The sequence below is a fragment of the Gorilla gorilla genome, chromosome 4 (assembly GCF_029281585.2).
Source record: "Gorilla gorilla gorilla isolate KB3781 chromosome 4, NHGRI_mGorGor1-v2.1_pri, whole genome shotgun sequence".
Classification (NCBI taxonomy): domain Eukaryota; kingdom Metazoa; phylum Chordata; class Mammalia; order Primates; family Hominidae; genus Gorilla; species Gorilla gorilla.
In genome coordinates, this window is record NC_073228.2 from 41,302,453 (window position 1) to 41,313,384 (window position 10,932).

The 10,932-nt window shown below is 46.8% G+C and overlaps 1 protein-coding gene across 2 annotated transcripts; it reads left to right on the plus strand.

Moving 5' to 3' along the window:
* The first annotated feature begins 458 nt into the window (after window positions 1-458).
* On the plus strand, window positions 459-6,944 carry LOC115934676 (putative ANKRD40 C-terminal-like protein). Of its 2 annotated transcripts, XM_063705951.1 has the most exons (5): window positions 459-514; window positions 966-1,103; window positions 3,740-3,820; window positions 4,428-4,588; window positions 6,472-6,944. In XM_063705951.1, exons 2-5 carry the CDS (start codon window positions 1,064-1,066, stop codon window positions 6,613-6,615), a joined length of 426 nt encoding a protein of 141 aa, XP_063562021.1. In that variant the 5' UTR covers window positions 459-514; window positions 966-1,063; the 3' UTR covers window positions 6,616-6,944. The 2 variants fall into 2 exon arrangements, with proteins under 2 accessions (XP_063562021.1, XP_063562022.1); XM_063705952.1 differs by lacking the exons at window positions 459-514; window positions 3,740-3,820 and having other exon boundaries at window positions 1,064-1,103; window positions 6,472-6,674.
* The last annotated feature ends 3,988 nt before the right edge of the window (window positions 6,945-10,932 follow it).

Sequence of the window (10,932 nt, forward strand, 5' to 3'; positions counted from 1 at the left end):
CTCACTGCAACATCTGCCTCCCAGGTTCAAGCGATTCTCCTGTCTCAGCCTCCTGAGTAGCTGGGATTATAGGCGCACGTCACCACACCCAGCTAATTTTTTGTATTTTAGTAGAGACGGGGTTTCATCGAGTTGCCCAGGCTGGTCTGGAACTCCTGAGCTCCGGCAATCCACCCGCCTCAGCCTCCCAAAGTGCTAGGATTATAGGCGTGAGCCACCGCACCCAGCCAGCTCCCTCCAGTTTTTTGATGCTGAGGCCCACCCTGATGCCCCGTCTGTTTGCCCGTCTTTTGTCATTGGAGGGTTAAATGAAATGTGAGCGTTACCCGAACATCTGGGTTCCTATCTGTGCACCTCCTCCTGTCTTCAGCCTGCCTTTGAGGCAGCAGCCTCACTGGGGACTTTGACCCTCCCCACCTATTCTTCACTGAACCTCCTGCTCCAGCCTCTGCCTCCTCCATTTTGATGTCTAGAAACAGGGAATCCAGGATCATCACCAAGGTCATTTTCCCAGGTATGGAGGGGTCTTTCTGCTTCTTTCTTGTCATGCACAGCTGCTGAGGAAGGGGCTGGGAGAAAAGACAGTGAAATGGGGAAGAGGAGTCCATTCAAACCGAGAAACAAAGTGTTTGGTTTTTCTTACCCCTGATGTAGAAGCTACCAACCTTTTCCAAGAAAGAGGGCCTGGCCCCCTTCTCGGGTCTGGCTGGGTGCCTGCTGTGCCTCTCTGGCCTCCCCTCTGAAGGGCACCATTCCCTCGCGTGAGTACTACTGGCCTGCACCGTCTTCCAGTGGAGACAGCCTGAGAAGAGAGTCTGGAGCCTTACTTCAGTACCTTCCTTCACTGGCCTCACCCTATGCAAATCATGCCACACACTGGAGCCTCCTTTTCCCTATCTATAAAATAAAAATGACCCTGCTCTATCTCACTGGGGTGGCAAGAACACACTGTTGTTACCTTGCAGACAGATGTGCTGAGGCTGTAGAAAGTGCTTTTTATTTGGTTGGGAGCTTGTGCATAAATGCGAGAGGGGCTGCACATCTGACGGACTAGAGGTGACTCATGGCTGAACCGGAACAGGACATCGGGGAGAAGCCAGCAGGTGAGTCTGGGAGTCCTGTTCCCAACATGGTCCTCAAGGAGGATGGGACAGGGGGCTGGGGAAGGCTGGGACACGGCTGATGCTGTGGCCAGCAGTGCCCTGTGGCCTCCGCCACTCTGCCAGTGGGGTAGTGAAGAGCAGAGCAACTAGACCAAAGGTCCTTTCAGAAGGAAGCAAGTGTCTATAGCTACAATAAATAATAATAGCAGCCGGCAATTACTGGTGCTCACAACTGCTAGGAAGTTGTACCTTCTGTGTACTTTCTCTTTGACTTCTTACAATCTGGTGAGGTAGGATTGTTAACCTCATTTTCAGATCAGAGAGGTTATGTAACTTGCCCAAGGTGTCAAAGCTACTAAGTGGCAGAAGAATTCAGACCCAAATCTGCCTGAGTGCAAAGGGCATGCTTTGTGACCTCTATGAGACTCTGTCCATTCACAGAGCTGACACATTGACCACAGAATAAAATGCTTTCAAACGTAGTGGACAGGGCAGGGAAAGTTCTCGGGCTGTGTGTTGGGTGAGTTAGCAGTGAGGCAGGAAGGCCTCGTTTCAGGTCAGGTTCTGGTATCTCTATCAGGTATCGATATCAGGTCAGGTACTGGCAGGTGGGCTGGGGCCCAGCTGCTACAGGGGCTGCCTGAGAAGGAGCCACAGCCCTGAGCCACCTCCGGGGCCCAGAATTGAAAGGCAAAGAGAAGACTGCAGATCCCCGCTCACTAGGGGAGGGGACATTATTCCTGTCCTGGGAAGGGGCTGAGTTGGGCAGGAGCGTCTCATCTCCTTGGAGGCATCTGGCAGAGGGGCACAAACAGGGCTGACTTCATAAGGCTGTGATCAGTGCAGCTGCCCAGGGCCTTGCATTCAGAAAGGCCCTGGGCTTGGGGTTCAACATTCTGTGATTGTTGACTTGAAATGTGTCATAATTTTAGCCCTGAACTTGTTTTGTAAGTGGTGTCCGATGGGACAATGGAGCATGTGCCAGGGTTGGGAGTTGGAGCCTCAGCTCATACATATGGTCTCCACACCCAGACCAGCCCTACCACTGCTGTAACCCTCTGCCAGAGTCCCTCATTCCGCTGTCACCTTTGCCCAGGCAAAACAAGGATCAGAGGCTGAGGAGTGGCAGGCAGCCCTGGACACTCTCACCCACCCCCATCCAGCTAGTTGGTGCGTTCAAGTGGGGAGGTCGCAATACCTTGGGCGTCACCCATTTGCCCTGGGTTAGAGCAGCGGCTGTGAGAAGGGGAAATTGGCTTCCTCTTCATTTTCCTTTTGCACTCGGCTTTGCAAATTATGTAGTTGGCCCTGGTCACATCCATATCTGGCCATTTACCAACCTGAACAAACTACTTCCCCTTTCAGCCTCAATTTTCCTGTCTGAAAATGCAAATAACAAATAATAATGTGCATACCCCACAGGATTCTTTTGGGGACAGTGAGGCTTTTCTCTTTTCCAGAATGCAAGTCTGATTATGACAGCTCTCTGCTAAAAACCAGAATGGCTTGGTGGTGTTTTAGGACAAAGACCAAAACCTTTCATCTAGACTAATGCTGCCCAATAGAAATGTAATGCAAGCCACATATGTAATTTAAAATTGCTAGTAGCCATGTTTTAAAAAGTAAAAACAGGTGAAACTAATTTTAATAATATACTTTGCCCACTATATGCAAATCATTATATCAACATATAAGTATGAAAATTTTTTATTGCCTCCAAAATCCAGGGTATATTTTACCTTATCGTGTATCTTATCTCATGTGACAAGAAGCTACGTAATTGGACTAACTGGCCCCTGCCAGCCTGTCTGACACTCAGTCCCCCTATGCTCTCTGCCCTGCAGCCATGCTGAACTCTCCACAGGGCCCTGTGAAAAGCTCTTCACCTCCTCTGCCCTCTGGATCTAGTTAAGCCTATTCATCCTTCAGATGTCAGCCCAAATAATCAACCTTCATGGAGGCCTCCCTTGACCCCTAACATGCTTTCAAAGTACTGTGTATTTCACATTCATCATGCCCCGACAACTGTGATTTCCCATTTATTAATATCTGTCTCTTCTGCTGGCCTGCAAACTCCAGGAGCACAGAGACATCTTTGGGATTTTTGAACATGATTTCCCCAGGGCTTAGCCCAGTGCCTGGTGCAAAGCAGGCTTTCAACATGTTCAGTGGATATTGTAAGAAAGAAAGAAGTACACAAAAGGCCTGGCATATGCAAAGCACTCTAAATATTCACTCCTTTCCCTTCCCTCTGGGTGAGAAAATTTCTCCTTATAAAGACACCCTCCTAACTGTATCTCTGCTAGAGAAATGAAGACATAAAGCACTCTGTGCCAAAAATATTTAAGTAAAAACTTGAGCTAAGCACAGAGATTATAAATATTTCTTCCCCAGATTACGCACCATTTAAAAATACTGTCTCAGCTCCTTTTCATGATTTGGGTGGTGATTAAAGAAAATTACTCTTCAAGACTGAAAGTCATTACTGCCCTTTTCCTGACTTGCCTTTTCCCTTGAGAAGGGGAGGATAAGCTGCAGGGCAGGAAGTGGAAGTGGGGCATCCTTGTCCTTTGTCTGGCAGACAGCCAACTGGTGAGGTACTGCTCCTTCTCAACTCTTTCCTGATTCTTTCCCAGGTGAATATAAACAAGAAGGCACAAATCCACACTTGCCAACGGACCCAAGTGATAACAAGAAACCCAGTGACACCTGTCTAGGTGAAGACTCAGCCCCTATGTGACCATGTTGCAAAGCCAAACTGACCATCTGCTTTCCATTTGGACTTTTAGTTCATACTGTATCTTCTCAGGACAGTTAAGTTGAAATACAATGCCACTGTCCTAAAAGATGGTAGAATTATCCTATTTCTGGAGGAGTGGGGGTAGTGGGTAGGAATCTCAAGAGCGATTTGCTCCTCTGAACAATAGCTTCTTTAAGGACACCAGGGCCTCCAGGGCTATACATTTCCCTGAAGCTTTCCAGATAAGCAACAAGGTATGAGCACCTGCTATGTATTGCCCAAGGGTGATGTGTTTAAATATCCATTGCATATTTTAAATCCTTGCCTGGCTTAAAGCTGCAAGCTTTCTGTTTTCAGTGGATATAATGGGGGCATACTTCCCAGAGCTTGCCCAACACTCCAAGAAAAGAACCCTCAGCTAATGCAAAGTGTGTATGTGCCCATGAAAGCTCCATGTCCACTTAACATTCAGTTTTTAGGATTATTTATGCTGTAATAATAGATATGACAATCTCTGACGGGTATTTTGTTTCCTTTACAAACTGTATTTGAATTTATGGGTGATTTAGAGCTTGTGCTTAAAGTCAGAATTCAGAACCCCAAAGAAAATGACTTCATTGAAATTGAACTGAAGAGACAAGAACTGAGTTACCAAAACCTACTAAACGTGAGTTGCTGTGAACTGGGGATTAAACCAGAAAGAGTGGAGAAGATCAGAAAGCTACCAAACACACTGCTCAGAAAGGTAAGGGTTAAGAGTTTCTAAATGCAGAATCACAGTGGGTGACATCATGTTCTCTGGAGCCAATCGTTTACACTTCTGCATTTCATGACACCAGAAATCCTGGCTGCAAAATGGCCAAACATGGTAGCTAGGTCATTTTCAATCCGGCGCTTTTAAGATTTGCACATCTAATCCATAAACCTTTTAAAAACCTCTAAATGGTCCGATCATGGTGGCTCACACCAGTACAATCCCAGCACTTTGGGAGGCCGAGGTGGGCAGATCACAAGGTCAAGAGATCGAGACTATCCTGGCCAACACGGTGAAAACCCGTCTCTACTAAAATTACAAAAATTAGCTGGGCATGGCAGCGTGTGCCTGTAATCCCAGCTACTCAGGAGGCTGAGGCAGGAGAATTGCTTGAACCCAGGAGGAGGTTGCGGTGAGCCGAGATAGCACCACTGCACTCCAGCCTGGTGACAGAGCTAGACTCTGTCTCAAAAAAAACAAACCTCTGAATGACAAGTGACTCCCCAATTTAAGGCTTCAGTTCAGTGCTTTTGGCCCCACCAATCTCTGCAAAATTGACTGGTTAACATAAAATGGCATAGTCCTCAGGAAAAAAAAAACACAAACCCATCCTTGTTTGCTTAGCAAAGGGTGGGTTTGCTAAGTATTTGAAATATTAGCAAACAAAAATTGTTTTGCATTTTTATATATTTCCCAGATTTAAAATACAGATCTTAATTTTTAATTTTGGAAAGGAAATCTTATTTCTTTGGAAATTTTTCTTTAAAGCTTTCAAAATTCCTTTGGCAATTTTTTTGTTTTTTATTTTTTTGAGACAGGGTCTCTGTCACCCACAATAGAATGCAATGGCGTGATCATAGCTCACTGCAGCCTCGAAATCCTCGGCTCAAGTGATCCTCCCATCTTAGCCTCCAGAGTAGTTGGGACTACAGGGACACACCACCACACTCCACTAATTTCTTTTTTTTGAAATGGGTCTGGCTATATTGCCCAGGCTGTTCTCAAACCCCTGGCCTCATCCTCCTAAGTGCTGGGATAACAGGTGGTGAGCTGCTGTTCCTTTGGCAATCCTTACTGGTGTCTTGGCTTATAGTGTATATTCTTTGTAAACTAACATGTCAAGGGATGATCATGCTTTCCAGATACCTTAACAACAAAAATCTACTGGGTGTGGTGTCTCATGCCTGTAATCCCAGCACTTTGGGAGGCCAAGGTGGGCGGGTTGCTTGAGCTCAGGAATTTGAGACCAGCCTGGGCAACATGGTGAAACCCTGTCTCTACAGGAAAATATAAAAATTAGCTGGGTGTAGTAGACTTGGGAGGCTGCAGTGGAAGTGGAAGGATTGCTTGAGCCTAGGAGGTTGAAGCTGCGGTGAGCTGTGACTGTGCCACTGCACTCCAGGTTAGGTGACAGAGTGAGACCCTGTCTCAAAAAAAAATACAGAACTATCTTATGGGGACCGGGCGCAGTGGCTCACACCTGTAATCCCAACATTTTGGGAGGCCCAGGTGGGCGGATCACCTGAAGTCAGGAGTTCAAGACCAGCCTGGCCAACATGGTGAAAACTGTCTCTATAAAAAATACAAAAATTAGCCGGGCATGATGGCGCATGTCTGAATCCCAGCTACTCAGGAGGCTGAGGTTGCAGTGAGCCAAGTGAGGCAGGAGAATCACTTGAACCCGGGAGGCGGAGGTTGCAGTGAGCCAAGATCGCATCATTGCACTCCAGCCTGGGCGACAAAAGCAAGACTCCATCTCAAAAAAAACAATACCTTATGGGTTCAGAACCCAAGATGCTGAACAATATTAATATTAAGGTTTTCTATTACATTCAAATTTATTAAGCATGGTATAATTTCTTTTCTACATTAAGGACAAAGACATTCGAAGACTGCGGGACTTTCAGGAAGTGGAACTCATTTTAATGAAAGATGGAAGCTCCAGATTGACAGAATATGTGCCATCTCTGACAGAAAGGCCCTGCTATAATAGCAAAGCTGCAAAAATGACTTATTAAATACTCCCAGGAATGGCCGGGCATGGTGGCTCACGCCTGTAATCCCAGCACTTTAGGAAGCCAAGGTGGGCAGATCACCTGAGGTCAGGAGTTCTAGACCAGCCTGGCCAACATATAGTGAAACCCAGTCTCTACTAAAAAAAATACAAAAATTAGCTAGGTGTGGTGGCGCACACCTGTAGTCCCAGCTACATGGGAAGCTGAGGCAGGAGAATCACCTGAACCCAGGAGACAGAGGTTGCAGTGAGCTGAGATTGCGCCACTGCACTCCAGCCTGGCGACAGAGCAAGACTCTGTCTCTCAAAATAAATAAATAAATAAATAATCAATCCCAGGAATTAAAACACTGAAATCATTATTTCACAAATAATGAAGTCTGGATGCATATACCAGTTTGGCTAACTTCATGTTTGAACTGTGAGAAATTATTATGTTTCGTCATCTCCAATTTCTCTGGGCTGGGAGAAGAGTTAAGTTTAGGGTTTTGACAAATAGCTATAAAAAACATCGCAAGGTATGATACTTACACCAAGGCCAGTTTATTTTGTAGAGTTGTGCCCTAATCCTGATGTGTGCTTTATAAGATTCAGTCAGGACAAATGGCCAGAGTCTCTTCAGGTGAACCCACATGGGCAGGGTGAGCTGATGGTGCTGGGAAAGCCAGGACCCACTTGGCAACACAAGTTCTGTCAGTGTCCGCCCCCACTCCGCCTTTTTTTTTTTTTTTTTTTTTTTTGAGACAGAGTTTCACTCTGTTGCCTATGCTGGAGTGCAATGGCACGATCTCGGCTCACTGCCAAGTTCAAGCGATTCTCATGCCTCAGCCTCCCAAGTAGCTGGAATTACAGGCACACACCACCACGCCCAGCTAATTTTTGTATTTTTAGTAGAGATGGGGTTTCACCATGTTGCCCAGGCTGGTCTTGAACTCCTGACCTAAGGTGATCCACCCGCCTCGGCCTCCCAAAGTACTGGGATTACAGGTGTGAGCCACTGTGCTCAGGCCCCCCAACCCTTTTTTTTTTTTTCTGAGACGGAGTCTTGCTCTGTCGTCCAGGCTGGAGTGCAGTGGCGCGATCTTGGTTCACTGCAACCTCTGCCTCCTGGGTTCAAGGGATTCTCCTGCCTCAGCCTCCTGAGTCCCTGGGACTATAGGCATCTGCCACCACACCTGGCTAATTTTTGTATTTTTAGTGGAGATGGGGTTTCACCATGTTGGCCAGGATGGCCTCGAACTGACCCCAAGTGATCTCTTGGCCTCCCAAAGTGCTGGGATTACAGGCGTAAGCCACTGTGCCCGGCCAATTGTCCTCATTTTTAAACGTGTCCCATACTATCACTTCCTGTTTACACCTTTTTAAACTCATCTACAAAATGGCATGATTTCCGAGTTGAGTAAATAACTCCTTTTTTTCTTTTTTGAGAGGGAGTCTTACTCTGTGACCCAGGCTGGAATGCAGTGGCGCGATCTCGGCTTACTGCAACCTCCGCCACCCGGGTTCAAGCGATTCTCCTGCCTCAGCCTCTCAAGTGGCTGGGATTACAGGCATGCTCCACAATGCCTGGCTAATTTTGGTAATTTTAGTAGAGATGGGGTTTCGCCATGTTGGACAGGTTAGTCTCAAACTCCTGACCTCAAGTGATCCGCCCGCCTCGGCCTCCCAAAGTGCTGGGATTACAGGTGTGAGGCACCGCATCTGTCCAAGTATTTTTTAAATTTTATTTTTTAAGACGAGGTCTTGGCCGGGCGCAGTGGCTCACATCTGTAATCCCAGCTACTCAGGAGGCTGAGGCAGGAGAATCGCTTGAACCTGGGAGGTAGAGGTTGCAATGAGCCCAGATCGCACCACTGCACTCCAGCCTGGGAGACAGAGCAAGTCTCCGTTTAAAAAAAAAAAAAAAGACGAGGTCTCACTATGTTGGCCAGGCTGGTCTGGAACTCCTGGGCTCAAGTGATCCTCCCACCTCGGCCTCCCAAAGTGCTAGGATTACAGAGGTGGCCACCATGCCCAGCCAATAACAATTAATACCTTTGAGGCTATTTTTAACATACCACTTACAGAACAGGCGAGGCACAGCCCATGCCACTGGTCTGTTAAATAAGCTGAAAAACCAGCTGGTGCCCTCACTACCATCTAAAGTGAGCTGTCATCACATCCCATGCTACGTTCCTCCCTAACACACTCCCTAGGATCCTTCCGGGTCAGCTCCCTTGCCAAATTCTAGTTAATAACTCTGCTTGCACCTTGTACGCGCTCATGCAATGGCTTGACCCTATCTACCCACTTTTATTCACACACACCACACTGTCACTTCTTTACACACCTGTTCCTCCTAGACCACGAAGTCATCTCTAAACCTTGTGGGAGAGGTATACATAAAGTACCAGAACTCCTTATGGCCAAGCATAATGTCTTACTTGCATCCCAGCACATGCCATTAGCCACTGTTCCTTCAACTCCAATTTCTCAGTAGCTCAACTTTGATGAAGGGCAGTGGACACATAGGCAGCACGTCAAGACTTCCCTTACCCAACTGTTCAAAACAGAGAAAAATGGTTCCAATAGTAAGAAGTGTCCTGTTTCATTCAGAAAACGTCATGTGGGACCATCTGCAACTTGCTTAGCATTTGCGGCCTCCTGTGACAAGGTGACAGAAGCACTTCAGGTCAGCATCTAAATTGCTTATTTTTTTTAAAATTTTGAGGCCAGGCACAGTGGCTCACGCCTGTAATCCCAGGAGTTCAAGTTTAGCTTGAGCAACATAGCAAGACCTTATCTCTAAAAAAAAAAAAAAAGAAAAACTTTGGGGGGCGCATATCACTGTTACCCAGGCTTGAGTGCATGATCTTGGCTCACTGTGCAACCTGTCTCGTAGGTTCAAGTGATTCTCATGCCTCAGCCACCCAAGTGGCTGGGATTACAGGCATGCATCACCATGCCCAGCTAATTTTTAAAAATAATTTTGACAAAGTTTTGCCATGTTGGCCAGGCTGGTGTCGAACTCCTGGCTTCACGTGATGTGCCCACTTTGGTCTCCCAAAGTGTTGAAATTACAGGTGTGAGCCACTGCACCCAGCCAAAACTCATTTTCTATAACACAAATAAGTCTTAAGGTTGCAGATTATCAGTAAAACAAAATTTGAAGAGCTTCAAGAGTAATTTGATTGGTTTTCACCTCACACATCGATTATAAAAAACTAATCCCTGAGTAAGGTGCAATTCCAACTCATTTTATTTATTTATTTTGAGACAGAGTCTTACTGTGTTGCCCAGGCTGGAGTGCAGTGGCACGATCTTGGCTCACTGCAACCTCTGCCTCCCGGGTTCAAGCAATTCTCCTGCCTGTCTCCTAAGTAGCTGGGACTACAGGTGCCCACCACCATGCCCGCTAATTTTTTTTTTTTTGTATTTTTAGTAGAGATGGGTTTTCGCTATGTTGGCCAGGCTGGTCTTGAACTCCTGACCTCGTGATCCACCCACCTCGGCTTCCCAAAGTGCTGGGGATTACAGGGGTGAGCCACCAGGCCCAGCCTATTTTTTATTTTTTTTGAGACAGTCTCGCTGTGTCACCCAGGCTGGAGTGCAGTGGTGTGATCTCAGCTCACTGCAACCTCCACCTCCCAGGTTCAAGTAATTCTCCTGCCTCAGCCTCCCAAGTAGCTGGGACTACAGTGCCCACCACCACACCCAGCTAATTTTTTTTTTTTTTTTTTAGTAGAGACAGGGTTTCACTATGTTGGCCAGGCAGGTCTTGAACTCCTGACCTCATGATCCGACTGCCTCGGCCTCCCAAAGTGCTGGGTTTACAAGCGTGAGCCACCGCGCCCAGCCAATTCCACTGATTCTAAAATGGCCTTAAGTGAAATTAATCACGTACCAAAATGCCATCCCAAGAAGTCCCAGAACTATTTAGGTTAAAATAAAATACAAAATGACCTAGAATTCTTAGTTGTTCATTAACTCTGTGCACTTTCAACTAATAGGGTGATTAGTAACTCAACAGCACCACCCCTTCCCACTCCCCTTTCAGAAGTCCTGGGTACAAGGCACAGCCCTGAGGGTGCCACTGCTGCAGTGAGGACAGATTCCATAGCGGAGGGAGCTGGAGCTGCACCTATTTTGTCCTTGGTGTATCCAAAGGTATCAGTCACTCCACAGCACATAGGAGCACTCGGGGATGTGTTGGACGAACTCACAGCCAAGCCCTATGCTCATACTGAGGGGATCCAAGTCTCACCTGGAGCATAGTTGAGGGGTAACAGGGCTGCTGTAAACTGACGTAGGGCCTTAGTTATATGAACCTTATGAATCTGCC